We start from the raw sequence: 24,782 nt of genomic DNA, 5'->3' as shown, positions 1-24,782 counted from the left end.
CCTTGGTCAGTCACGGCGTGTAGTTGGTACGAGTCAGAGGTGATTTTTCCATTGCGAAAAGTAAAAAATAGAGGAGAAAGTTTCAGGTTTTTGATGCTTTCCTAGACAACAAGAGTCGCCTAATAGTGTGATAAACCCCGTTGTGATCCCGCGAGCAGTGCAGTGACGTAAATATCAGGCATTAAGCCCGCTCAGGAAGTGCAGAGATTGTGAGTATGATCTGATGACGGAAGTTCCCCTCCCGCGAGACCAGAAGCTTGCCCGCCTAAATAAGAGACACGTGAAGATGACTTTTCAATTTTCGCCCAACCCGTTTGCAGGTGACAGAAGAAAGATGCCAGCAGCGAACGCGGAGCAGGAGCAGCAGCAGCAGCAGCCGCCCCAGCGCGGCACGGAAGCCCTCCTGGCGCATGTGAACCAGCACAAGATCGACGTGGCCCTCTGGGCAACAAGGGTGCTCACCATTGTCTTCGCCTTCTGCTACCTGCTCCCCATTTTTGGGTAATTGCACTCCCTCAGTTACACTTTCCTTCACACCTTCGCGCCCCGATGCATTCGTGCTGCTATGATAATCCGCGCCCCCCACTCGCCGTCCATTTCACTTTCAGTCGCCCCCGAGGGGCCACCGCGGCCCAGCTGTGGGCTGACGAGGCAACGCAGAGTGCAGGATTAATTTCCGGTCCCGGGGAGAAACAAATTGTCTCATTTGCCCAATCAAACACACTTCAATCCCTCCAAAAGTCTGGACTGTAGGAAATTCGTGACCCACGTTTTTTACCATTACATAATTCCGGTTAGAATTGAGTGATCTTTATGAGCATGACCATTTTGAAAAGGTGTTTTTATTGCCTTCGACCTCGTCAGAAGACGCCAAGAGTGTAGAATCATCTCGAAGAGTGTAAAAAGTTCATTGCCTAAATGCCACCCTCGTGGCCTATTTCTTGTGTATTGATCAATTCGATTAATTACTCAATACATTTCACCATTCTCGCTTATTTGTCCATTTGTCACCCGTGTTATCAAGAATATAATGCAAAAATATTCATGAGCACGTTCAAGTGCATCAGAAGTAAGTCACACGGTTTAATTTGAAGACATGCGAACAAGTGAAGCAAATATTAATTAAACCACAAAATGAGTTTTCACTTTTTTATGAACTTTCCTTTTTGCGGTGATTTTTTGCCGAATTAATTGCGTCTTAGATGTGAGTTTCAAGTGTATAGGCGTCTTAATTGCTGTTCTGCTCTAATGGCATAAGTTAGAATAGGAATATTTTAGAATATAAATTCTACATTGCTAGTGCTTAATTGTTTATCATTCATCAATGAATTGTATTGGATTGATTAATTCTCTGACTGAGGTCTGAAGGATGCTCTCATAATCGATATTGGAAAGCGCCATCGCCTGAAGAGAGTATCTAACATTCCGTGTTCGCAATGATTGGGCAATTCAAAAAGCGGCCAGAGTAACATGAATGGGTCATGTTGAAATTCTGAAGCATGACGACTAGTTGGGAATTCGATAAAGAGGCACTCTTGAGGCCAACAGATAAGATTTGCCGATTAGTAAGCCACATTTGATAAGCTTCCCCTTTCTGTCTTTTGCAGAAATGCCCAGAGCGCGTACTACAAAGTGCTGATGGCAAATGCCGCCACTTCGGCTCTCCGGCTGCATCAGAGGCTTCCGCGAGTCAGCTTCACGCGTGAATTCGTATCGCTGCTGCTGATGGAGGATTCGTGCCACTATCTCTTCTACTCGCTCATCTTCTTGTACGTCAGCCCAGTTCTCATCATCCTGCTGCCTGTCGTCCTGTTTGCAGTATTACATTCCGCCAGCTATTCTCTCACGCTGCTCGATACTCTCGGCCAGAACTCCTGGTGGGGCGCGAGATTGCTGATCTCAATAGTTGAATTTCAGACGCGCAACATCCTCCGATTAGCCGCCTTCACTGAAGTATTCCTCATGCCATTCACCATTGTTCTCATTCTTTTGTAAGTATTGGAATGGAACACGAAGATAATTTTCATCATTTTGATAAGAGTCAATATTGCGATAGAGTTGTAGAATAGGAATGTACTCAATATTCATTTGCGTTGTTGATTCTTAAAGATTTTTGGGCAATTAGATAATTTTCTCAAACAAACACAAGTCAGAGATAGAATACTCGAAGTCTAATTAATGCTAATTAATGTATTTTTCTTTTCTTTAAATCTCACAGAGGCAAAGGTGGTCTCATGACGCCACTCATTTACTATCAGTTCCTCACGCTGCGCTACTCATCGCGTCGCAATCCGTACACGCGGAATATCTTCTACGAGTGTCGCCTGGCGGCCGAGATGGTGGCCAACAATCCCTCAGTGCCGGCTTTTATCAGCAAGATCCTCCGCGCCGGCATCAGTTTTGTTTCTCGTCTCGCGCCACCTCTACCGCAGGCGCAGCAGCAATAATCGGCAGCGCGCACTATTAGTTAGGTTTTCATCCAAGTTGTTGGTTTTTTACTTCTCGTGTTCTTAATAATTGCATCATAACGTTTTTTTGCTACTGGTTATGGCATGACCCATTGAAATTCTACATTGAGTTTATATTCATTATTTTTCTCCTACTTCACATGGACTCCTTTCATCCTATATAATAATGGTTTATTTTCGCGGAAAGCGCGAATCTGAAAAAACGACATTTTAATAGGACAAGTTTGTAATTTTTCTGTACAAAAGTCACACAAAATAAAGTGGGAAGATTAAACAGTGTGTTTTCGTGGATGGAAAAGTGGTTTATTATTGTGATCATGGAAATTCGGCGGTACATGGTGAAAGGCACACACTTTCGGAATGTTACGATTTAGACGCGTACTCGGCGACTCTGCCTCGCTTGGCGTATTGCAATATAGGCAATGGATGCCCAGAGGACAAAGCAGAGCCAAGACGCGATTAGGCCAGTGATTAGAGCAGCTGGTGTGTTGATGCGATCGATTCTCCTGCGATCGTAGGACACGTCCGGATGAATGTAGTCCATGAAGTCAAAAACAGCAGCGCAGGAGATGCGCCCCTGGATGCTTTCGACCAGAGGCCCTGTGGCGCGCATGTACTTGGTCAGCTCGATTCTGTACTGGCGACAGGCGTACAGGAACCCATCCAGGGCCATGGCAGCGTGCGTGAGCGTGTACAGAGTCATGAAACAGGCGGCAATGCTGCTGGGAACCCACCAATATGGCGAGATTGAGTCATCCGTGAGCTCAGTTCGTGTCGTCATCACAATCACATCGCCAGATCTAAAAAATAACCATATTCGGATTAAACTTCTCTCCCCAAAGACGAGACAATTGTGGTTAATTAATGGGATTAATTAGATGATTCGCTTTTGGGCGCACTCTTCTTCTATGTGTATTCAATTCCCCTCATGAATGCCCTTTTGAGTCACCCACATCGTATTAATCATGCATGATTCCCTATAAGTTCTCACCTCTGTTTTACAGTGGTCGTTCCCGTCCTGGAGCGCCCTTTTCCCATGCACACACTGTAAGTAGGGCAAACAAACAACACATTAGCAACCCTCGAAGTTCATGAACTCTCTCCCTCTTTGTCTGTAAAAACTCACCGCCAGACATGGTAGGTTCCAAAGAATACGGCCACGGCGGCTCCAAGGAGGGGCCCAACAGTCGCCCAGTAGCAGTACGCTGCAATTGAAAGTGGGAATTAATAATAAATAGGCCAATCAATGCAGAAGCTCCCTTCAGACATTGAAACCACTTACCAACATGCGATCCCACAAAGTAAGTCGGAGTGGATCTGGCATTGAAGATGCATCCACAGAAGAGTCTGGGATCACAGGTGTCCAGGACATATTTCCAGTGATTCCACGCAACGGCAAATGTGACAGTGGCGACGAGAGAGAAGGCGGCTATGAGTGGATAAAACCACGCCAAGAGTCTCTCTAAGGTGTACTCGTCCATTTTGCTCTCGCTTTCGTGCTGGAATCTGCGGAATGCAAGTTGGAAAAGTGGATGAGACTCGAGCTGCAGTGTGCACTGGTGTTTAGAGATGAAAATAGGGCGTCACACTCACCGATTTTCCACCCTGAACAGAGAACTTTCTTGAGACACACAGAATTCCACGCTTGGCTTATGTAAAATAACACACAACAATAGGCGTGTCGCGGGCAGGTAAATTGAAACTGGTTGTTGTTGCGACTGTACGGCACTTGTGTGAGTGCTATTATGTTTCCCACTACGTGCCACACTCTTTTCCTCACTCTGTAGTGGTCAGCTCAGCGCGATGACTTTCATCAACACACGCCGCGATCTCTGGATGCCACACACACTTCTCATTCAAAACTCCCAACTTTCGCGGCCAAGATGAAGCTCCGAAGCCAAAACCGAGTGAAAGTGCAGCCCTTTGCGGGAATCGCCATGGAAGAACTGTGAAATCGACGCGAAATCTCTCCCGTGTGTGCGTTAGTGAGATTAGATAAAAATTATTTTCGTGAAGGTAACAATTCAATCGTGTGACTAACCATATTCTTCTCGCACACAGTGTTGGCAAAAAAAATACCTGAGAACATGAGGCTTCCACTAACTTGGCTATGGTATATTTTGGTGTCTTTCCTCCCTTCTCTTCATACGTTTACATGTACTGCTTAAAGTCACTGAATTTGCTGGATTTGCCTCGCGAAATGCCCCACAGACAGTACAGCGCGGCCAGCGTGAAGCCCACACCGCCACCGATGGCACACTTCCTCAAGCCCGCCGTGGATTTGTACAGCAGACCCGTGCCCGCGCCCGCCAGCACCGTGTTGATCTCATCATCCTCTCCACGTGCCCACTGTAGCAGCACACCAAAGCCCGAGTACATCACGGCGATGGTGCCCAACGTGTTGGCCGTGGCGCTGCCCTGCTTCATCACATGGTTCAGGAGCCTGCAAAGATCAGAGAGCCATCATTAGTAATGCTAATGTGCAATATTTTCTCTCTAACAAATAATACTTATATAATTCCCATGTCACTCAACTAATCGCATGTATTATTTATAAGGAATTCAATAGACATAGAAAAATATACACATTCTCATTCTCTGCACCAACAGTAGTCCTTACAATTCTATCCGAAGACGATACACTATTAATAAAAGAAAAAAAAATCAAGAGTCTCCAAATAAAGTGCCGTCGAAAGCGTGACACAGACGACACGATAGCAAAAAGTGAATATAAAACTCAGCACAAATAAATTTTGCAACAATTTAATTGCTAGACACCGTTTGCGTGATTATCAAGAGGAGTACTACCAGCAAACTTAATGAGATTCATAAATTTTTAAATTATACACCGCACAGGGCTGTATCGTTGAACTGACATGTTGTCTCACACACTGAAGGATAAAACATCTAACAAGCGAGAGCTTAATATATGTTCTAAGCAATTGTTTCATTAACTAAGCGATTCACGAATAAAACATTCATGATTATTTAATTTAATTTATCTTTTCAGCTGCTGTTATTGTTCCCTAGTAAAACATTAAGAGGATACATAAATCATATTGTGAAAAAGTTTCATTGAATTGAATCTCAAAAACATCTCATGAAATTATGTTCCAGTTCTTGACATCAAAATTAGGTCAATTTCATTACTATTTCTCAAATAAAATAAATATTTTCTTGTGTTAATAAAAATCTCCTAGTTCGCTTTCGATTTAAATCATCTTCAATGGATTATTCCTCTATTTACTGTGTAAATAAAATCAAAAACAGAAATAGTCACAACAAAGAACAACCCTTCCAAGAGCCATTCCAGGCAATTAATGTTGAATAATTACGTAATGAAATCTCAAGACAGCTGAGAATAGTCTTGAAAAGGTCACAAGAAATGACTATAAATATTTTACTGCTGTACATAAAATTATCCGACTCTTCCGAAATAGGCATATAAGCTTCTAAGCAAATTAAATAGGAACTAACAAATTGCCTAAAATCTCAGCTACAACAGCACAGTACTTATTATATGATTAATCGGTCAAATCAAGGTCCGCCTCTTTTTTGCTTGCCAAAGGACAATAAACTCCCTCCAATTTTTGCTCAGACCCGAGAAAAAAAAACACCACCACCATTTGGCATTGGCGACGCAAAAATCTCTGGAGACGCATGTACAAATCACATCATAAATAACTCATTAGCTCTCACTCTCTTTGCTTTAATCTTTAGCATGTTCTCTCGACATTCCACATAAAAATTGCTCAAATAACTTGACGATACTCTCAACAAATCATTTCCCGCATAACAAACTGTAACTTCGTCGCATTGATTTCGGTGTTGAGGGAGATTTGCGTGTGACCCTGTGTGAATTAATTGCGCGAAAAAAAGAAGGAATCCAACTTTGATAACAATATTATTGACCCATGCAGTCTCTCTAGTGGCGATAAGGAAATTAACTTTGACATCACTTCAATTGCGCACGCGTGTGTAAGCCGCCCATCCTCGGAATAATCGGAATACATTTTTTGGGATAAAAATATGCCTTTTGACGTTTTCTCAAGTACGCAGAGAGGAAAAGCTCTTCTCTACACTCCCATTCGTGCCTGAAATCTGTGGCGTTTTAGTGGCATCTTAAATCCAAATGGTGACAGATACTAACTTGCTTAAAAGGTAACTGTTTGGTGTTTGATTTCTCTTTGACGTGATTACAGTACATGTTTTGCTGTGAAGGATTTTACATCCAATCTCACTTTTGCTGACCGGAGATTCTGTGTGATTACAGGAATAAGACAATGGAGATGGAAAAAACGATAAAGTCTGAAATTTCCCACAACTTCGACCATAGTGAAAACACATTGTCCGCGAGTGTGAAGGCAATAAACAGCGTTGCAGAGAAGAAAAACAGTGATGATGTTCAATCAGGCACGTCAAGTGAACGAGGTACGTTAGATGCGGATTTACAGTAGCATCAGATGCCAATTGAACTGGAAAGTCCTCATGATTCAACGTCTATTTTAGGAAACTCGCGTATCGATCCTCCCTTGAGGAGGCATCCTTCGCCAGGACGTGGCATTGAGATGAGTAAATCCCTCGATGTGCCAACACAGCGACAGGCTGTAGCCACCGAAGGGAGAATTTTTGCCAAGGCACAATCACTGGATGTTGAAGACAATTGTGGCTCAATTGAACCCAATTCACTCGAGGAATCACGCCCAATCTATCCCAATCTTCCTTACAGTCCCTATGGCAGCCCATATGGAAGCCCCAGCCCAGGACGAAGACGAGCACCACTCCGGGAATCCGCGAGAATCTCCATTGAGCAATCTGGCAGCTTTGTTCAGCTGAATCAATACAAATTACTTGAACAAATTGGCCAGGTGAGCCACGACTATTCATAACAATTCACGTGTAAATAAACACTTATTTCCGCATCTTCAGGGCTCTTATGGACTCGTGAAGCTGGCTTACTCGGAGGAAGACTCAACGCATTACGCCATGAAGATTCTATCGAAGCGAAAGCTCCTCAAGAAAGCCGGACTCTTTTCGCGAGGCCCTCGAAAGCCCACTTCTCCACTCGATCGCGTATATAAGGAGATCGCGGTGCTCAAGAAGCTCGACCATCCCAATGTTGTTAGACTTATTGAAGTGCTAGATGATCCTCTGGAGGATTCTCTATATCTCGTGTTCGAACTCGTGCAGCAGGGCGAAATTCTCAGCATACCCACAGATCAGCCACTGCGCGAAGAACGTTCCTGGAGTGTTTTCAGAGATTGTCTCCTCGGTTTAGAATACTGTGAGTACAAGTTTTAATTCTCTGCTGAACATATAAACATACAAATCTCCCTTCCAGTGCACTATCTAAAAATAATACACGGGGACATAAAGCCAGGAAACCTCCTCCTCGGTGAGGGTGGACGAGTAAAAATAGCCGACTTGGGTGTTTGCAATGAGTTTCTGGGTGAAGATGCGGCCATGAGCATTGGATCAACTGCAGGAACACCCGCTTTCAGGGCTCCAGAAACCCTTCGTATGGGACAATATTCCTACAATGGCAAAGCTTCAGATGTTTGGGCACTTGGAACAACTTTGTACGCTATAGTTTACGGCAATGTTCCCTTCGTGGCCAAATCAATTCCTGCTGTCTATGAGAAAATCAAGAACGACGAAATTGTTTATCCATCTGTACCAAAAATCACCCCAAATCTCAAAGATCTACTCACTAGGATACTGCAAAAAGATCCAGAATTGCGATTAACACTCCCAGAAATCAAGGTACGATATTAACTATACATCCAAATTCAATTACTATCAATAAATCTTTCGCAGGTTCACAACTGGGTGACCGCCAATGGGGCCCATCCCCTTCCGTCCGAGGAAGATAACTGTCGCCTTATACAAATCAGCGAAGAAGATATGAAGAGTGTCGTGAAGAGCATTCCAAAGTTAGACACAGTTATACTTATTAAGTCAATGCTTAAGAAACAGTCCTTCCAAAATCCTTTCACTGTGATGCCCCTCGCGGGCCGAATCTCACAAAGAGGTGGATCACGACTGGAGAGGTTTACGCGTGCCGGACGCTCAAATTCAGCCCCAGGCACGAGCCGTTCCTATGAAAGGTGAGGCATTGCTTATATTTACACCCATATCCACATGACTATACTACATCTCTCAGCCATAGGCAACCCTCCAGCGATAATCTACTGCCGTCTGTTAAGGAAGATCTGCCCACAACGAGCAAAAATCCCATCGCGGATGATGAACCTCACAAGTAGCATGAGAATTGATAAGCCAACGGACATTTTGTGCACCTCTCTATAGCTTTTAACAAAAACAACTAACAGTCTCAATCAAAAGTTATATGGGGATCATATTTAGTTAGATTTTTGGGAAAAATCAATCTCTTAAAATGGTATATAACACTTTTCTCTCTATTTCTCTCTTCCTATAGTCTATTTATATAAGCTAAAAACCAACATTTTACTGTGAAGACAAGTCTCTATCTGTAGTCGTTTGTAGACTTTTTAAAAATATCTTAAGCTCAAATGTCACATAAAAACTAGTAAACATTATCCAAAAACATAACTTTAACCCTTTGAGGCCAACTATAAAAATATGAGCAAAGAATTTAGCATGATTACCAATTGTGTATGTATATTCTCCAATATTGGATGCTCAGATTGAAAGCTGTATGAATATTTTCCTTACAATTCCACAAACAAATTTGAAATGGAATTTTTGAGAAAACCTAGCTTTTATGAGCCAAATGTATCCTATTCGGCCCCAAAGAGTTAACAATACTATGAACAATCTTCATCCTCTCCTAAAGATCTTTGCACAAGTCAGAAGCGTTTAGTTTGTAAGACAAAAACGGGATTCCTTGTTCCTCAGAAGATGCTCAGAATTGTGAAAAGAAAACTTTATCGTAGGTGTGATAGCATTTTGTGGTTATCCAGGGCTTTTGCAGGCATAATTAGAATGCCCATTGAATAACAGTTATATTTTGCAGAATCGCAAACTTGTTGCTTATTTAGTGTTAAAGAAAATGGTGAATTTGCATTCTTGCAACTTTGGGGAGTTTGAATGAAAAACAATAGTTACCGCATCGATTAACTGAGCATTTTGGCATTTGACACAACAATTTTATAAAAATAAATATATATTCAAGATTAACAAATTTTGATGATGGCATTGTGATAATTCCTCAATATTTAATCAAATTTTAAAATTCCAATGTTTGTACATAAATTACTGGCACGTGTATAGCCGTTTTTTCAATTCAATCTCTTTTAAAGAATAATTGTCAGATCGCCTTGCTAATCAACCAAATTCGCTGATTTTGCAAGCATTTGACCATTGTATTTTTACAATTTATTACCCCCCAATAAGTAGATCAGTGGCTTTTCTAATACGCCCAAGGATAAAATCGATTTAGTGTTGCTCTTGTCCAGAGACAGCCAAGTGAGCTTGAGCAATATAGAAGAATCAATAGCTTTAACATTTTAAAGGATTTGCGTGTTTAATACACCCTCAATTTGACCATTCTTGGTGGGTAAATTGTATCCTGAATTGTGACCAAGATTCGTTATTGAATAAATTATTATGCATAAAAGCTCTCAATTCTAATTTGTCCCTTTTGCCACTCACTGTGTTCTCCGCAGTTTTCCCGTCTGATTCGCTAAATTTGTCGCCTTGATGCCGTTGTACAGACCCGCGACGCCACCCACTGCGGCTCCCGTCATCACAGATGATCCAATCTGGGAGAATGCCAACTCAAAGCGCCCCCGCTGCTTTGATGCCCCCTCGGGAAATATGAATTCTGGCTGGGCACTCTGCAGGAAGCGTGGGTCATAGTTGAGGTAGGGCGAGAGTGATTGTGTGGCCTGTTTTCTGCTTGGGGTTGGAGATTCTGGAAACAGCAGCACCCCGGAACAGCATGAGACACAAGCATTTTAAGGTTAGGCATGATGTAATAGTGCATTTTTCGGGGACTCCACCCTTTTCTCTGTGATTCAATTACCTGTAGGCACGCCAAAGGACAGAGGTTTGCTCAAGTAATCATCTGACATGATGTGCGATGCTGCTTTTCCTTGGAATTCACGTAAATTTGTCTCACTGAATTTGCACGGCTTCACAAATTTCTTCAGACCTCTTCACGACTGTAGCGCCTCTCGTTGGCTGGTGTGCGGAATTCCAGTAGTTGCCAAACGACTGTCAGTGGATTTTTTTGGGTGCCTCTCTTTTTATCAGGAATTTCGTGGGATTACACGCCAAGACAGAGGTAGTTATACCCTTATCACCTGTCCAATTACCTGTAGAATGTCTCTGATGGATTAGCATGGTGTTCAATTGAGTAGCAATCCGTGATATTTATGAAGCAACTACTGCCTTTTTTTTGTCGTGAAGCCTTGAGTGTCTGGTTGTCCCTGGAGGGATTCTGGGAATTTCACTGGAGGAATTTCCATTTGAAGCGTGATTTGTAAGCAATCTTTGAAGTGGTGTCTTTTCTCCGTGCAGCCAAGGTGGAGCTGGGTAGATGTCATCGTCGGGAAAGCAGAAGAAGGGCTCCTCCGGAGTGAGGATCCTCTGGATTCCCGGCAGGAAGAAGCACAACTACAAGGGTCGTTATGAGCCCACCAACAAAGGGCAGTCGCACGGTCAGCACACAAAAAAGATTGAGCCCTGGTCCCTGGGCGGAAGCAAAGGGCAGCGAGACTTGATAAATCCGTAAGTCTGCTGGACATACAGTGGCCACACTCCCATCACCACTCATTGGCACTAATTAGAAGCACACCATCAAGAGGGACTTGGGCGGCACTGACCATTAATTAGCATGTCGCATCTCTTAACTAATAAGGTTGCGGCTGAGTCTCCCACATTCATTCATTTATCGGTGGGGCGCATCCTCGATGTGCCCCACGGTCCAAATCCATCAGTTCTGGTGCGAGTGTTTAGCTAAGCGATTAAGCATGCTGTACGTTAAATACGGGCGGAGGTAAGATCGGCCACATTCCCGCAATTCTCGTGAAAATTGATCTTTTCGCTAAAAGTTTGCTAAACAAAAAACACTTCTCCGGAAGTGACTAGAGACAATTCTCTCTGTTTCTTCGTTGTCGTCTCGGGGAGTCAGTCAGTCAGAACGATGGCTAGTGAAGGGAGCTCTGATTTCTTCACGGAGTCGCTGGAGTCCGAGAGGCATTGCATTCCACCGTCCAGTTCATTGCTATTCCCTTGATTAACCACATGCTATTCTGTTGCAGAGACATGCCAGGCACTTCGGATGTGCCTAGCGTCGCGATGCTGCCCACAACCTATGCCCTCACATCCAGCGGCGACGCACCGGACAAGCTGGAGACTGTCAAAGAGGAGGATGACCGTGAGCACGGATTTCCCGAGGGCGGAAGCAACACGAGAACACTGAGGCTCAAGGATCGCAAGAATGGCAGTTGCGTCTCCAACGTAAGTTACATAATTAGCCGTTGATTTAGCGCATTAACACTTACCTCATCTCATACCCAAAATTAGAGACTCAGCAATTAGTTTTGTTAATAATCTCACTCGCTCATTGGGCTCATAAAGCAAATAGCAGTGCCGTGATTTTATATCGCTATTCGCGTCGTTTTTTTTTATGATTAGATATCACGGCATTGCCGAAAAAGAAATACTGCAAAGGGCAATAATGAAGACAATGATAAGGCGGTATGTGACTTTATTGGCTTTGTTGAATAATTATAATGGAATTCAATACATTATTCAACAAAAACCATTCATTGGAAAATTCTGCTTGTGTGTGATGAAATCAGATCATAAAAAGATGTTTATATTTATACACAGAGCCGTGACAAGAATAATAATATAACCCGTGTGTGCTTTAGCAGTGTAAAACGTTATCACAAAAGCACAGATTTCGTGATTAAATAGATGACAAATGCTTTCGCTTTGCTTAAGAACAATCCCAGACTATCAACAACACTGATGAAAATCATGTGAATTTCATGCAAGCTTTCTCTTATCTGATGTTTCCTTGCTTATGCAATCAATGGCGTGATTCAATTACAGTGTTAATTGTACCATTTATCCACTGTGATGACTTTTACAAGCCTCAATGAATTTAATCGCCTGTCAATGATTCTGAATAATTTTGGCGGAAATCACATCATTCACCAATAAATTTTGATCACGATCTGTTTTGTTAATGTTAGAAAGCAAAATTTCGCATTTAATTTACATGAAACCACTAAATTTGCTATAGCGATGACAGCGCTAACTGAAAAGTGCAATTTATTGCACCTTTCTCTTAGCTTGGATGGTAATTTACAATAATAACAGTCAGTATTGTACACATTTTAGTCGAAAAAGTTCTTTATAAATTTTAAGATCAATAATAGTCTATTTTTGTGTGCCTTTTGCAGGACGATCTGGACACAATTGAGAATCTCAGTGAAGCCGAAGGGACAAAGAAGTCCCTGAATGATCTGACGGATGGAATTCTGTATCCAGCAGTGCCAAGTAAGCGTAAGAGCAAGAAGAAAAAGAAGTGCAAGGAGAACGAGGAGTGCAAGGAGCCGAATGAAAAATGCGTCACGTGTCTCTACTATACGCTCATGTGCTGTGAATGTACAATTTCTTGAAGGGATCGATCTTCTTCTCAATCATCTTAACTTATTTTTCGTATAAATGGCAGATTGGAAATCTGAACGTGCGTGAAGATGTAAAATTAGAGCAAAAGGCATTCGAGGTTAACATTCCAAGTATTTCAGTATTTGTGTACAAAAAAAGGAAAAAAAGACGAAAGGGAATGAGACGTAATCAGAATTTATTTTTCTTAGACACTTAAGGCAAAGAGAAAATCTCCTCGTACTTTGTGCATTTACAACACAAAAATAAACAAACAAAATATATAGCAAGTGTATAATCAAAACAACAATAATGTGAAGTGGGGAATTTGATAAATTATATATTTTTTATAATTTTATATACAACCCAGAAAGTAAACTTTCGTATTTAATTGCATCATGTGGTATATAAAACTAATGGAATAGAATTTGCAATAAAACTATTTTATTTATAAAAATTTGAGAACAAAAATAATACGCTTTGGTCAGACGATAAAGAACCACTTCTTGCGGTAGAGGATCAGGGCTATGAGAATCCAGATGAAGGTTGTCCATCCATTCTCCAATAGGAGCATAAAGTGCGTGTTCATCCGGCCGAGTCGCCAGTGAAATGGTAACATACTGTGGCATATTTCATCGCCAATGAAGATGAGAATCGTGTTCATGCCAACAAAATAGAAAGGACCTCCGCCCCAGCCCAGCCGTTTAGCCACTACGGGCACGTCAACGAGGACGTAGAGAAGAGAGAAGGTCAGGTAGGCGAATGATGTGGTCACGAGGACGTACGAGAGGGACCTAGAGATCATCACGTGAATTCTTGCATTCACAATAAAGGCAATAAGTACTCACCACATGACTTGATTGATGGGAATCCAGCCTTCGTCTCGGGAGAAGCCACAGAGGAGACCTCCAAGTAAGCCCGCCGTAACTCCCCAGAGCATCCATCTTTGTACCTTTGCCCTCCAGTGGTTGTACACTAGCAGAGTCATGCCACACTGTACACCCAGGAAGGCGTGCACGACACTCAGCACTGTTCCGAAGAGATTCTCAGAATCTATGGGCTTAGATTCGTATACAGCTGTTGTGGAGGCGTACTCAGAGATGTGATTTTCACCGAGAATCAATTTATCAATATATCCTGTTGCTCCTCCTGGACAATCACGGAACTTTCCATAATCATGCCGACCTCCAGGACCGAGATAACCACTTCCACAGCCAGGCACGGGCAAGAAGAACGATACGGCTAGATAGAGAATGACCAGAGTTAGCATAATGCACCACTCCGGCAGCAGAAGTAACATATCCTGATATGGTCCTCGCAGGGGATTCGGTGGAGTAACGATATCTGATCGACGGAAGATTGTGTGCAGTGAAGCCACGATCAAATAGCAGATTCCGAGACGCTGCAGAATCCCCATAATCCTTAAAGTCTTGAACTGAGCGCCATAAATTGTATTCAGAAATAATCCCAGAAAGAACATAATCATGGATCTCTGAAAAGAAAAGCATCAAAGTGTTTAATCATACCCATTGGAAAATACGATTATTTATCATCTCACCTTGAGGATCTGCAGCAAGATATTCGCTTTGGATACTTTCTGAGTGATGAGACTGTTCACAGAAAGAGCAATAGACACGCCCATGATCCATAGGAAGGACGGGAAGATCAGATCAGGCACTAATAATCCATTCCAGATAGAGTGTTCCATAAACCAATAGGATCCCCCACCATTATTTACGAATATCATTACCACAGTGATAATCCTGAAAGAAAACATCGACGTTTGTGGAATTCACTTTCTCTTGCAACCCTTGCAGTCGAGGTCAATGCAATGATATTCAATAGAAAAAAAAGACTCAATTATTTGCGTGTTACCGCGGGTTTTTCTTCTGTGGCAACAACAAAAAGATACATCAACCACAGCAATTTGTTGAACTCTTTTTCAAACCTCAGACTATTAAAATTACTGGCTTGAAATTGCTTCCTATCCTCAGACATTAATTCTAGTCTTTATTGAGATAATAAATAATTGTTCCTGGAGACGAGAAGCATGAAAAGCACGTGATGAGCAACCGCGTGACAAACGGAAGAAATCGATTATGTCCGCTCATGAAAATTTAAATCGTCATCGACTTTCAGTAAAAAATAAGCTTAGCTGAATCATACAGATATCTATTGTGTAGAAGATTTACAGTATTTTATAAAACATCAACCTCTCTTCGTCGCTAAATTTGCCAATTTTTCTGCACGATCACTAAAGAGAGCTGTGCTTTAGGCAAACTCTAAATTCGTGCTGCCTTGCATTTCGGCAGAAAATTGCATAGTCGGGAAAAGGAATATGAAATATCACATTTCAGATGCAAATAAGTGGGAGTATCAAGTTCATGACATTCCACTTAATTAGTGAGCAAAACTTTCAATTAAACTGAAGCATACACGAGAATAGTGATAAATTCACATCGCTTACCGCCTCCTTATTGTTATTTTCAAATGCACAACAATTAAATATTGAACTACAGTGCCAGGTGTAGTTTTAAAAGCACCACCACAAAATTTATATAAATCAATCGAGAGAGTGAATTGTTAATTGGGCCACGGACTGTTCTTTGTACTTAACCAGCAAGAATCCATAAATTATTGTGAACATATCCAGTTTCTTAACTGCCTAACATTGTTAATCTCTATTTCTAAACCGCGTGTGTTTTCTGGGAATTACACTGTAGTTGAATTCAACGCATCACTGGCCTCATGATCGTACGCACTTCCCGCGAAAGCATGATCAAGGCATAACGCGTCTCACTTGTCGTTCAACAATTAATGAAAGTGTGGTGTGATATACTCACCCTCGAAAAGTGTCGAGACTCCGCAATCGATGCCGATGGCGCTTTCCCCTCGCTTCCGTTGAGCAACTGCTGCTGGCTGGACGGGGTGGTGGTCGTTTCGTGCAGAATCTCTTGTAACCCCAGCGTGCGCCCATGAAGATCACCAGCAGGTTGATGATGATGAACATGTAGAGCAGCAGAGCTGAAAGTGATTTCGACAAATCAGAGCACAAATCATTAGGCCGCGAGATCACTACTCACGCCAGTAGATGTTGACGGGCTCATGCGCCGTATGGACGTTGCAGTTGCCCGCGGAGTCGATCACAATGTCATACACGCCGAATTCCCCCACGTCCGGTGACACTTGGCAGATAAAGTCACTGGCGTTGGTGCTATCCGTGTATCTGCCCAGGTTGCGCTTATAAAATCGCCATAGCAGGTGGAACTTCGTGTCCACCTCCAGCAGGAGTTCGTCGTTGCGGAAGATCTCCTGATTCCTGGCGAAGTGGCACCGATGGCACTCAGCAGAAGCAGTGTATGACCAAAGAGGGACGGGAAATTTGGACGTAATATTGACCAGCGCCTGATCCACGTTCAGCTGCGTGAGATCAAGGTCCCTGAACTCCTCCTGCGTCTCCTCAAGCCACGTGAGCCTCATTCTCCGTGAGATTATTACAGCTTCTCATCGACACTGGACGGCACTCACTAATTACTCTATCTAGACTATAATTAAATGGACGATCCACACAAAATGCAACCTTTCCTCTGTGCACTTGGCAGCCAAATGGGATGTTTCAACACTCAACGTCCAAGTGAAACTAATGTGGAATTACCCATGTACAAAAAAAGATATTGTATTGAAAAAGAATTGCAACAAAAGGAGCTTTCTACTTGGGTAGCTTACGAGAAGGTAAGAGAGAGAAATACTGCGGTTTCACACGCTGTAGAAGAGTTTTCGCTTGTACAGATAATATGCAATTCCCACCCACAGCGCCGTCGTCCAGCCACTTTCCAACAGACGCACGAAGTGGGTATTCATGGCGCCGATGCTCCAGTGCCAAGGTAGCATCTTGTGGAACACCTGGTGCCCCACATAGATTGCGATGGCGTTCATTCCTGCATACACCAGCGGAGCTCCTCGCCAGATCGCTCTCACGTCCACTACCACATACATGGCGGCCAGAAGGATGAAAGCTAGTCCTGAGGTCACAAGCACGAATGACAATGACCACATATTCTTGTTGATCGGAATCAGTCCGTCCTCTTTCTTGAATTCACACAGCGCCGCACCGACAATTCCCAGCACAGCACCCCACACTGTCCAGCGCTTCACCCTTGATCGCCAATCCGAGTGCACCAGCAAGATTGCGCCACACTGCACGCCCAGAAATACTTGGAAGATTGTCAGGAGACATCCGAAAGCCCCTTCTGGATCAAATGCACTCGATCCGTACACCTTCACCGCAGTCGGATGCTGATAAATATGACTTGTGGTCAATATCAGCCTATCAATGTATCCCGTTGCTCCCCCGATGCAGTGATTGTATCTCAGCATTTCATGCATTCCTCCTGGACCCAGATATCCACGTCCACACCCAGGCACCGACAAGCCAAAGGCAAGGATCAGATGCACAGCTACAATGAGCAACATCACTCCCCACTCAGCTAGTAGTAATCTGATATCATAAACCGCTCTCGCAATCGCATTCTGCGGCGGAAGACTTCCGATTTTCCTGAAGATAATGTGAAGACTGGCCACGACGAAATACGCCACGCCAAATCTCTGCAGTACTCCAAATATGCGCAAATTCTCCAGTTGTGCTCCCCAAATTGTGTTCAGGCACACACCAATGGCGAAGAGAGTAATAGATCTCTAAAAAATACTCATCGAATCACAATCAACATCATACAAATGTAACTGAAAAACACTCACCCTGAGCACATTCAGCAACATATCCTTCTTCGTGGCATTGCGCACCAGCTGAGATTTCACTGACATCGGAATGCAAACACCCATGATCCAGAGAAACCAGGGAAAGATGACGTCAGCAAAGTGGATACCATTCCATGTGGCGTGCTCCAATTGTGTATATCCACCGGCTCCGCTGTTGACGAACACCATCAACACTATGCACAGACCACGGAATGTGTCCAGACTTCGCAGTCTCCTTCTGGCTGGTATTTCGCTGCTTGCCTGTTGTTCCTCCTCGGCATTTTCCTCTGATCTTCGACGATAGTAGTGCTTGGCGATGCAAATGCCTCGGATTGAGATAATCAAACACAGTAGAATAATGATGAAGACTACGAAGGCTGTGTAAATAATTATTTGAGTTAGTAAAATTCATAACCACATACAATATTTTATCAATCATTTTATCAGTAATCTGAGAGAAAATCAGTGGCGTAGCGATTCTTTGTCTTTATTTTTGTATAAATGGTATAAGCAGCATATTTAAATCTCAATCAAAAATTAAGATTCATCGAATCTTCGCCAGATTATCAAAACCCCACGGCATGCCACTGCGCACTCTATCGATAGTCTCAAATGATCAATTGTGAAAATTAAACAGTTGCCCTGCTCATCCAGAGATTTCGCTTGGTCGGGAATTTCGCGCTGAACAAATACAACTATTTGCTCGGGCACACTAGATTTACAGAGATAAAAATCACACTTACGCAAATAAATGTTGACTGGCTCGAGAGCAGTGGTCACAGCGCACTTCTCCGTGTCATCAATGAGCACATCATACACGCCAAACTCCCCCATATCCGGTCGCAGATCGCACACAACACGCGCCTCCGTGGACGCCTCCAGTGTGTAAGGCCCCACGTCCTTGTCAAAGAACCTCCAGTTCACACCATACTTCGTGGACACGCGCAGAACATGCTGACGGCGGATCTCCTGGACGCGACTGTACGGGCAGCGATGGCATTCGTCGGACAGGGAGTACATCCAGACGGGCGTCTGGAGGCGCGAGGACACGTTGACAAAGGCCTCATCGATGCTGAGGCGTTGCAAATCCAATCCCCGAAATCTGCTCACCGTCTGTTCCACCCAACTGCCCATTGTGCTGTGTGTCACTGTGGAGAGAAAGACCGCTGAATTGGGGCCGATTAAATTTCCTTGACATTGTTTCACTCGTAAAATCCCAGAGCGATAAATTCACTGGCCAAATGAGCCAATAGACAACCTGTTATCAGGCCAGGGATTGTTACCTTTAGCACTAAAGTGCGTCCAGTCCACACAAGAAGGTTGTTTTGACTGATGATCACTTTCACTCTTCGAGTAAATTTATCCCCTGTCGCTGTTGGAGAATTGACATTTCCAACTGCCCACAGATTTTCTCTCTCTCTGCCTTCAGCGTTTACAATGCAGAATATCGCCTGCAAATTTATGCACTTTCAGTGACATTGGCCTCCTAAAGTTCTTTTTGTGGCATCTTCCTCAATATTATCCAATATCTTTTTTCATCTTTTCAGAACGTCTCATAATTTTTCTCCTGATTCAGCAGAGTTATTGTGAACCTGCCTTTTCAGCTCTCTTCTCATTTCTTCTGTGACTGCAAATGCTGGACCGTGCCCAGGAATGATGACATCAGCTGTTGAAGCTACTTCGGCTCTATTCCATCTCTGGACATCCTCATTGTAGCTTCCAGCGTCTCTCCAGAAACTATCATCCACAATATCTTCTTCTTTCTCGAACAAATCTCCAGTAATTGCCACTTTGGCTCCCAAATTGCTCCTCTTCACAATAATAGATACACAGTCTGGAGTGTGTCCGGGTGTCCTGATAATTTCGACATCCTCATTGATGACATACGGAGTCTTCCAGTCGTGAAGATAATATGTTTCCCGATAGGAAATATTATTCCCCACGATGTGACGCCTCGCCTCTAGGAAGAGGTTGTTGTTCCCCACATGATCAGAGTGTCCATGAGTAGAAACGACATAAGTAATGTCTTTAGGAGTCACTTGATGCTTCTGCAGTGCTGTGGAGACAAGAAATAGAGATTTTCCAGATTGCACATTGAAGCTGGAAAGGGAAATATGCCGGTACTCTTACCGCACACAAGTCGCTCGGAATCCCACGGAGTCAAACTGTCCACTAGTATATTGACACCCCGACTCTTGATGAGAGTGCAAGTGCAATTTGCCAGCATGACTTCCTCATTTTCCACAGTTTTCACCTCGGAAAATCCCTCAAACAAGATGAGAACCTCAACCTCACTCTCCGACATCATTCCAGCTGTTTTCCACGAAGAGAGCCGAAGAAGAAACCTTTCAAGCGCGGCTGTCAAACACATGACGTCACGGATCCAGTGAATGTTGACGGGATGGACGAGATTAAGAGCAAATTTTTGGATTTAATCCACAAACAGGTGAGCAGAGAGCATCCCAAAGTATTGCCAATTACTCAGTGTTTGTTACTGTTGCAGCAAAATAAGAATATAAAGATACCCGCGATGGGCTTCTCCGATTACTTCATTCAAAACGTCCAGGCGTCCTCAATCCAGACAGTTCCGTCCACAAAATCTGCTTCTCCAGACGACTCTGAGACTCGCCTGTCTGACCAGGAGATTCTCGAGAGCACGGAGAGTATTTATTTCGAGGATGGTGCAAACACGTCCTGCTATGAGCTTGAGAAGTTCAGTGAGAATTGTGACCTCGAGGGCATATCTAGACAGATGGGCGTCTTGAAGCAACAACATAAAGTGATCTCCAAGAAAGTGCTTCAACTGATCCTGGACAACCGCTCTTCATGCAATGAGGAGTTCTCCCGCATTGAGGAGACAGAGAAGATGCTTTGCGAAGCGATTTGGGTGTGTAAAAAGGGTCGGAGCTACTTGAACTTTGCCAAAAAGAATCTCACCACGACGAGCCTAGAGATTCTCGCCACGTATAAGAAAAGGGAAGTGCTCATGGAACTTCTGAAGACGTTGAAGACCATAAAGAGAATTGTGAGTAGCTTGACAATACCTTATAAGATTTAAAAAAAAAGAGGATTGAAAGGGAGGTATATTGAGAGCGGAAGAGTATTTTTCCGCTAATCAATGTTTATGGCCAATTCCATTCATTCTTTGTCTATTATACTACCCCAAGGACACGTACAGTGACTGAACTCAAATAGGAACACTCATTATTTACCTTTACAGAAAACGACCGACACGCAGCTGCAGGAATTGGTTTCCGGTGGGGATTACTCAGGAGCCATTGCCACGCTTCTGGAGTGCCGGAAAGCGGCTGAGCGCTACAGCCAGTATAAGTGTGTGGAGTCTCTGTCGCAGAAGCTCCAGGACACACTACTTATGACCGAAGTGCAATTGGACAGTGTACTTAATGAAATGACCCAACAATTCGACACGGCCAAGTACACAAAACTTCAGGAAGCCTACAGATTGCTGAGCAAGACACTTATGGCGATGGATCAGCTGCACATCAGCTTCATTTCCACCATCCACACGGCCGCGTTCACGGTCGTGCGGAGCAGTGTTTCCGATGATGAGAAAACCAAGCAACTCTTTGAGACACTCTGCGAGTCTGTGGCCTCTGATAAGTACATCTCGTGCCTGATAAATCTCTGTCGTTCCTTCTGGGGCATCCTCTCCTGCTACTATCAGGTCACACTGTGGCATCAAAACTTTAACGTAGATGCCGAGGCGGACGAGTACATCCAGGAGAAGCTTAAGAATGGTCAAGTGAGGATTTGGAATGATATTCAGGCGAAGGTGTGCGTGTATCTCACCAGTCCTCGACTGCACCAGCTCAAGTTTGAGCAATTTATCCAGGTTCTCTGTATCATTCAGCGCCTAAAGAAGGTGGGAATGGAATTCTGTGGAGACTCCTCAGCCAAGCTGATGGATGGCATGCGAAGTCAGAGCATGGAATTTTTCAAGCGTTACCACTCATCCTGTCTGGAGGAGATCAGCCTCTTTCTGGATAACGAGGCGTGGGTGAGCGTGAACTCATTCAGCAGTGTGAGTCAATTGCAGGAGTTCAAATCTGTGAAGAAGGCTCTTCAGCGTCACGCTGCTGGTCAAACAGTGGATTCTGTGAAACCACCGACCCCCAGACTTCCGGACAATGACTCCTCTGTACACTCCCAGGACGGTGGCAGCTCAATCTACGCTTTCTGTGGCTACTTTCTGCGTTTCTCCGAGAAAAGCAGCCCTTTTGACGGTGGTTTTGACGAATCTATGCTGCAGGAAGACATTCTCGCTGGCATTGCCGACGAAACTTCATGCTACTTCTCAGAAGAGAGTGACGATGATAACATCCCGGGGATCAACGAAACCGACACTCCTGGCCAATCTCTTATTGTTAACAACACATCCCTTACAGTGCTTCGCTGCATTGGTCGCTACTTGCAAATGTGTCGCCTTCTGCACTCAATCGCACCCCAAATAGTGTCTTCAATGACAGAATTGATAGATTTCTACATCTTTGTAGTGCATGAGTTCTTTGCCAAGGATCTCCCAGTGGCCAGCAACAATCTTTATAGCACACGCTTAACCGTGAATCTCCAGCGAATCTCTGATCAAATTATCCCAAAAGTTAGAAATTGGCCACCATCCAAGATGATGATCGGCACAGATCTGCAGCAGGGCGACGAAATGTTTGGGCTGGCCAAGAGGATTGTCGGCGTGGAGAGTTCCTGCTGTCTGGTGGAGCAATTTGAGCAATTGCAGGGATACATGCTACATTTGTTGCCACCAAATGAGCGAAAACCACTGGAAGAGTACTTTTCCAATTCCGCGTATGTGAGTGACTTAAGAAAGCCCGTTTATATGTGCGCTACCGCCAGACTGGCAGACATGCACAGCATCCTCCAGGCCATGGGCAAGGTCAAGTGGGATATCAACCACGTCACAGTTCAGCATTCACCCTACATCGACAGTATTAATAGAGTGAGTCTAAACAAATTATTGTTGAAGTTTAGAATTTGATTTGCAATTTAACAGTATCATCAAGTAAATTGTAAAATTAGCCTCGTCTTCTCAAAAACTAACTTTGTGACGCTAAATAGAACACTTCTGGAAATAGCATGCGCAAATCTCTATTCCAAATCCTTTTTTAACTGTAGTCAGCCAATTTGTATTCATTGAATCGATTGAATCAACAAGTATCGGTAGTTTTTATAATAAAATCACATCTGCTACAAACTGTTTTCTATAAATACAATCATTGATGATGTAGTTAAATTAGCATAATAATGATTATTCTCGAACGTGCTTCTTCAGCATTGTCGTTACGACTTCTGAATACAATCAATGTAATTGCAGGCCATTCAGACATTTGCGATGCGCCTTGAGGAGTTGTCCAAGCAGACTTGCGTGCCCAAGGGCTTCGTATGGGACAGTATGGCTCATGTGCTGACTCACACCCTGGTTGAGGGTTTTTCCAATGCCAAAAAGTGCTCAACAGGTGGTCGAGCACTGATGCAACTGGACTTCACGCACTTCATCTCGCTGCTGGAGTTAATTTCGGGCCTCAAGTACACCGTCCACCAGGCATACGTAGACGCCTACGTGAAGGCGTTCTACTTGCCAAAGGATCTCCTGGAGGAGTGGATCCGCGAGCAGAAAGACACAACGGAGTACTCAGAGAAGCAGCTCGTCGGGCTCGTCATGTGCACTTGCAATAATGACAAGAAGACACGACAGAAGTTGCTGGCAATCATTGGAACCGGCGATGTATCTTAAAATCCCAATCTCGTGAACTTTCTCTCTATTTTTATGAAACTAGCAATCTCGGTCTATTTTTATTCGCAACATTCCTATCGAAAAGAGATTTTCCCTCCCCCGTGCATATAAAATGAAATTTAACCATGTCCCTTTCGTTATATTTATTATCTAATTTACATAATCTTAGTCAAATATATAAATTTATTAACGTTTTCAGTGTTTCTTGCCTGGTTTTGTGGGATGATTGGCTGAGCTTTGGAACTTACTTTAGTAATTGACTTATCACCATCGTGACAATGAAAAGTACACAAGCATTGTCTCACCATTTCATCCCACGAAGAGTGAATACTCTGAAGATCACCATCCTTACTTCTTCGGAGCAATGATACCCTCTAATTGAGCCTGAAAGTTAAAAATTAACAATCAATCACCTATTCCAATTGCATATCCGTCTTATTTACCTTTAATTGCGCGCTTGTTTTCTTCAAGAAGGCTATCTCTTCTGCATGCTTTTTCTCCTCAGATGCTCTCAATTCAGCATTTCGCCTCTCCACTTGATCCGCCTTAATCTTCATGTCACTGATGGTGTTCTCCAGAACCTTCTTCTCCGCTTGCAGCACGGTAACCAGAGATTGTAGACTTTCCTTGCCTTCCTGAGCTTGCAGAGCCTTTCTCATGCCAAATGCCACCGAACTGCAATACAAAGTCTCATAGGCTTCCATCGACATGGCGATCTCATCTCTCACGCGGAGCAGCAAAAGACCCCTTTCTGTGCAATTGATTGTCACCTGACGAATTAATTCATCAAAACATTGCATGTAGAGCTCTCTGCGGACTGGACAAATGCCCGTTTCTCTCGCTTGCGTCTGCTGCAGTCTCGTATCCAACATCTCTTGAAGATTTATCACGTCTTGGCGTGTAGCTGGAGTGCTAGACACCGTCTGCATCCACATTTGTCCGTCCTCTTCCCAGCATCTTGGCGGCAGCACTGAGTTAAGGATCTCTTCAGCCTCCTTCCGGCTCTCTGCCACCGCTCCTGGGCTACTTTTACTCCTCGGTGACAGCTCAGCACTTGTGGGACTCCCCATGGGACCCGCAGTAGCTGGTCTCTTCTCAGCATGTGTCACCACAAGCACAGGATTGTTGTACTTCACCAAAGTATTCCCCGTAGGGAGACTCTCAGTTCCACCTTCAGCCATTCCTTA

At 43.7% G+C, this 24,782-nt stretch overlaps 10 protein-coding genes across 11 annotated transcripts; 4 read left to right on the top strand and 6 right to left on the bottom strand.

The window, feature by feature from the left end:
* The first annotated feature begins 97 nt into the window (after positions 1 to 97).
* On the top strand, positions 98 to 2,758 carry LOC132262355 (Krueppel homolog 2). Its single transcript, XM_059761612.1, has 4 exons — positions 98 to 209; positions 321 to 501; positions 1,608 to 1,991; positions 2,219 to 2,758. Exons 2-4 carry the CDS (start codon positions 335 to 337, stop codon positions 2,445 to 2,447), a joined length of 780 nt encoding a protein of 259 aa, XP_059617595.1. The 5' UTR covers positions 98 to 209; positions 321 to 334; the 3' UTR covers positions 2,448 to 2,758.
* On the bottom strand, positions 2,750 to 4,172 carry LOC132262357 (uncharacterized). The gene is made up of 5 exons (XM_059761615.1): positions 4,062 to 4,172; positions 3,751 to 3,974; positions 3,595 to 3,673; positions 3,460 to 3,513; positions 2,750 to 3,268 (listed from the first exon to the last, which is right to left on the bottom strand). The coding sequence occupies exons 2-5, from the start codon at positions 3,947 to 3,949 to the stop codon at positions 2,839 to 2,841; spliced, it is 762 nt and encodes a 253-aa protein (XP_059617598.1). The 5' UTR covers positions 3,950 to 3,974; positions 4,062 to 4,172; the 3' UTR covers positions 2,750 to 2,838.
* A 333-nt stretch (positions 4,173 to 4,505) lies between these two features.
* LOC132262360 (mitochondrial import inner membrane translocase subunit Tim23) lies at positions 4,506 to 10,633 on the bottom strand. The gene is made up of 3 exons (XM_059761619.1): positions 10,477 to 10,633; positions 10,104 to 10,365; positions 4,506 to 4,911 (listed from the first exon to the last, which is right to left on the bottom strand). Exons 1-3 carry the CDS (start codon positions 10,523 to 10,525, stop codon positions 4,620 to 4,622), a joined length of 603 nt encoding a protein of 200 aa, XP_059617602.1. The 5' UTR covers positions 10,526 to 10,633; the 3' UTR covers positions 4,506 to 4,619.
* LOC132262352 (calcium/calmodulin-dependent protein kinase kinase 1) lies at positions 4,980 to 10,068 on the top strand. Of its 2 annotated transcripts, none has more exons than XM_059761608.1 (7): positions 4,980 to 6,629; positions 6,742 to 6,899; positions 6,978 to 7,336; positions 7,398 to 7,752; positions 7,810 to 8,231; positions 8,286 to 8,575; positions 8,638 to 10,068. In XM_059761608.1, the coding sequence occupies exons 1-7, from the start codon at positions 6,601 to 6,603 to the stop codon at positions 8,729 to 8,731; spliced, it is 1,707 nt and encodes a 568-aa protein (XP_059617591.1). In that variant the 5' UTR covers positions 4,980 to 6,600; the 3' UTR covers positions 8,732 to 10,068. The 2 variants fall into 2 exon arrangements, with proteins under 2 accessions (XP_059617591.1, XP_059617590.1); XM_059761607.1 differs by having other exon boundaries at positions 8,632 to 10,068.
* Positions 10,634 to 10,638: 5 nt separating the features above from the next.
* On the top strand, positions 10,639 to 13,530 carry LOC132262359 (uncharacterized). The gene is made up of 4 exons (XM_059761617.1): positions 10,639 to 10,737; positions 10,974 to 11,183; positions 11,717 to 11,915; positions 12,869 to 13,530. Exons 2-4 carry the CDS (start codon positions 10,993 to 10,995, stop codon positions 13,085 to 13,087), a joined length of 609 nt encoding a protein of 202 aa, XP_059617600.1. The 5' UTR covers positions 10,639 to 10,737; positions 10,974 to 10,992; the 3' UTR covers positions 13,088 to 13,530.
* On the bottom strand, positions 13,496 to 16,555 carry LOC132262351 (heparan-alpha-glucosaminide N-acetyltransferase-like). The gene is made up of 5 exons (XM_059761606.1): positions 16,157 to 16,555; positions 15,917 to 16,097; positions 14,632 to 14,836; positions 13,922 to 14,565; positions 13,496 to 13,867 (listed from the first exon to the last, which is right to left on the bottom strand). Exons 1-5 carry the CDS (start codon positions 16,551 to 16,553, stop codon positions 13,558 to 13,560), a joined length of 1,737 nt encoding a protein of 578 aa, XP_059617589.1. The 5' UTR covers positions 16,554 to 16,555; the 3' UTR covers positions 13,496 to 13,557.
* Positions 16,556 to 16,709: 154 nt separating this feature from the next.
* Positions 16,710 to 19,380, bottom strand: LOC132262353 (heparan-alpha-glucosaminide N-acetyltransferase-like). The gene is made up of 4 exons (XM_059761610.1): positions 19,112 to 19,380; positions 18,572 to 18,976; positions 17,829 to 18,205; positions 16,710 to 17,768 (listed from the first exon to the last, which is right to left on the bottom strand). The coding sequence occupies exons 2-4, from the start codon at positions 18,960 to 18,962 to the stop codon at positions 16,830 to 16,832; spliced, it is 1,707 nt and encodes a 568-aa protein (XP_059617593.1). The 5' UTR covers positions 18,963 to 18,976; positions 19,112 to 19,380; the 3' UTR covers positions 16,710 to 16,829.
* A 1-nt stretch (position 19,381) lies between these two features.
* LOC132262438 (metallo-beta-lactamase domain-containing protein 1) lies at positions 19,382 to 19,923 on the bottom strand. The gene is made up of 2 exons (XM_059761710.1): positions 19,875 to 19,923; positions 19,382 to 19,788 (listed from the first exon to the last, which is right to left on the bottom strand). Exons 1-2 carry the CDS (start codon positions 19,921 to 19,923, stop codon positions 19,382 to 19,384), a joined length of 456 nt encoding a protein of 151 aa, XP_059617693.1.
* A 19-nt stretch (positions 19,924 to 19,942) lies between these two features.
* LOC132262437 (syndetin) lies at positions 19,943 to 23,605 on the top strand. The gene is made up of 5 exons (XM_059761709.1): positions 19,943 to 19,948; positions 20,005 to 20,274; positions 20,332 to 20,853; positions 21,049 to 22,800; positions 23,176 to 23,605. Exons 1-5 carry the CDS (start codon positions 19,943 to 19,945, stop codon positions 23,593 to 23,595), a joined length of 2,970 nt encoding a protein of 989 aa, XP_059617692.1. The 3' UTR covers positions 23,596 to 23,605.
* A 21-nt stretch (positions 23,606 to 23,626) lies between these two features.
* Positions 23,627 to 24,776, bottom strand: LOC132262356 (putative inner dynein arm light chain, axonemal). The gene is made up of 2 exons (XM_059761614.1): positions 24,039 to 24,776; positions 23,627 to 23,979 (listed from the first exon to the last, which is right to left on the bottom strand). Exons 1-2 carry the CDS (start codon positions 24,774 to 24,776, stop codon positions 23,944 to 23,946), a joined length of 774 nt encoding a protein of 257 aa, XP_059617597.1. The 3' UTR covers positions 23,627 to 23,943.
* Between the last annotated feature and the right edge of the window lie 6 nt (positions 24,777 to 24,782).

This window comes from Phlebotomus argentipes, unplaced genomic scaffold, assembly GCF_947086385.1.
Source record: "Phlebotomus argentipes unplaced genomic scaffold, Phlebotomus argentipes genome assembly contig_15, whole genome shotgun sequence".
Classification (NCBI taxonomy): domain Eukaryota; kingdom Metazoa; phylum Arthropoda; class Insecta; order Diptera; family Psychodidae; genus Phlebotomus; species Phlebotomus argentipes.
Note: the sequence above shows the minus strand (reverse complement) of the source record. Positions and strands in the feature narration are given on the sequence as shown.

Bases quoted from the DNA above. Each gene is read 5' to 3' on its own strand.
- LOC132262355 (XM_059761612.1), top strand. From the start codon at position 335: ATGCCAGCAGCGAACGCGGAGCAGGAGCAGCAGCAGCAGCAGCCGCCC. The intron at 502-1,607 runs GTAATTGCACTC...TGTCTTTTGCAG, and splicing joins TACCTGCTCCCCATTTTTGG to AAATGCCCAGAGCGCGTACT. The intron at 1,992-2,218 runs GTAAGTATTGGA...TAAATCTCACAG, and splicing joins ACCATTGTTCTCATTCTTTT to AGGCAAAGGTGGTCTCATGA.
- LOC132262357 (XM_059761615.1), bottom strand. From the start codon at position 3,949: ATGGACGAGTACACCTTAGAGAGACTCTTGGCGTGGTTTTATCCACTC. The intron at 3,514-3,594 runs GTGAGTTTTTAC...CCCTACTTACAG, and splicing joins GGAACCTACCATGTCTGGCG to TGTGTGCATGGGAAAAGGGC. The intron at 3,269-3,459 runs GTGAGAACTTAT...GTTATTTTTTAG, and splicing joins ACGACCACTGTAAAACAGAG to ATCTGGCGATGTGATTGTGA.
- LOC132262352 (XM_059761607.1), top strand. From the start codon at position 6,601: ATGGTGACAGATACTAACTTGCTTAAAAG. The intron at 6,900-6,977 runs GTACGTTAGATG...CGTCTATTTTAG, and splicing joins AGGCACGTCAAGTGAACGAG to GAAACTCGCGTATCGATCCT. The intron at 8,576-8,631 runs GTGAGGCATTGC...TACATCTCTCAG, and splicing joins ACGAGCCGTTCCTATGAAAG to CCATAGGCAACCCTCCAGCG.
- LOC132262360 (XM_059761619.1), bottom strand. From the start codon at position 10,525: ATGTCAGATGATTACTTGAGCAAACCTCTGTCCTTTGGCGTGCCTACA. The intron at 10,366-10,476 runs GTAATTGAATCA...TGCTGTTTCCAG, and splicing joins GTCCTTTGGCGTGCCTACAG to AATCTCCAACCCCAAGCAGA. The intron at 4,912-10,103 runs GTGAGTGGCAAA...TGATCTTTGCAG, and splicing joins GGAAAACTGCGGAGAACACA to GCTCCTGAACCATGTGATGA.
- LOC132262359 (XM_059761617.1), top strand. From the start codon at position 10,993: ATGTCATCGTCGGGAAAGCAGAAGAAGGGCTCCTCCGGAGTGAGGATC. The intron at 11,184-11,716 runs GTAAGTCTGCTG...ATTCTGTTGCAG, and splicing joins CAGCGAGACTTGATAAATCC to AGACATGCCAGGCACTTCGG. The intron at 11,916-12,868 runs GTAAGTTACATA...TGCCTTTTGCAG, and splicing joins ATGGCAGTTGCGTCTCCAAC to GACGATCTGGACACAATTGA.
- LOC132262351 (XM_059761606.1), bottom strand. From the start codon at position 16,553: ATGAGGCTCACGTGGCTTGAGGAGACGCAGGAGGAGTTCAGGGACCTT. The intron at 14,837-15,916 runs GTGAGTATATCA...GTTTTCTTTCAG, and splicing joins AGTCTCGACACTTTTCGAGG to GATTATCACTGTGGTAATGA. The intron at 13,868-13,921 runs GTGAGTACTTAT...GATGATCTCTAG, and splicing joins CCCATCAATCAAGTCATGTG to GTCCCTCTCGTACGTCCTCG.
- LOC132262353 (XM_059761610.1), bottom strand. From the start codon at position 18,962: ATGGGCAGTTGGGTGGAACAGACGGTGAGCAGATTTCGGGGATTGGAT. The intron at 18,206-18,571 runs GTAAGTGTGATT...TTATTTACACAG, and splicing joins GCCAGTCAACATTTATTTGC to CCTTCGTAGTCTTCATCATT. The intron at 17,769-17,828 runs GTGAGTGTTTTT...AGTATTTTTTAG, and splicing joins TGTTGCTGAATGTGCTCAGG to AGATCTATTACTCTCTTCGC.
- LOC132262438 (XM_059761710.1), bottom strand. From the start codon at position 19,923: ATGTGCAATCTGGAAAATCTCTATTTCTTGTCTCCACAGCACTGCAGA. The intron at 19,789-19,874 runs GCATCAAGTGAC...ACCTCTTCCTAG, and splicing joins GTCTCCACAGCACTGCAGAA to AGGCGAGGCGTCACATCGTG.
- LOC132262437 (XM_059761709.1), top strand. The intron at 20,854-21,048 runs GTGAGTAGCTTG...TTACCTTTACAG, and splicing joins TGAAGACCATAAAGAGAATT to AAAACGACCGACACGCAGCT. The intron at 22,801-23,175 runs GTGAGTCTAAAC...ATGTAATTGCAG, and splicing joins ACATCGACAGTATTAATAGA to GCCATTCAGACATTTGCGAT.
- LOC132262356 (XM_059761614.1), bottom strand. From the start codon at position 24,776: ATGGCTGAAGGTGGAACTGAGAGTCTCCCTACGGGGAATACTTTGGTG. The intron at 23,980-24,038 runs GTAAATAAGACG...TTTAACTTTCAG, and splicing joins AAACAAGCGCGCAATTAAAG to GCTCAATTAGAGGGTATCAT.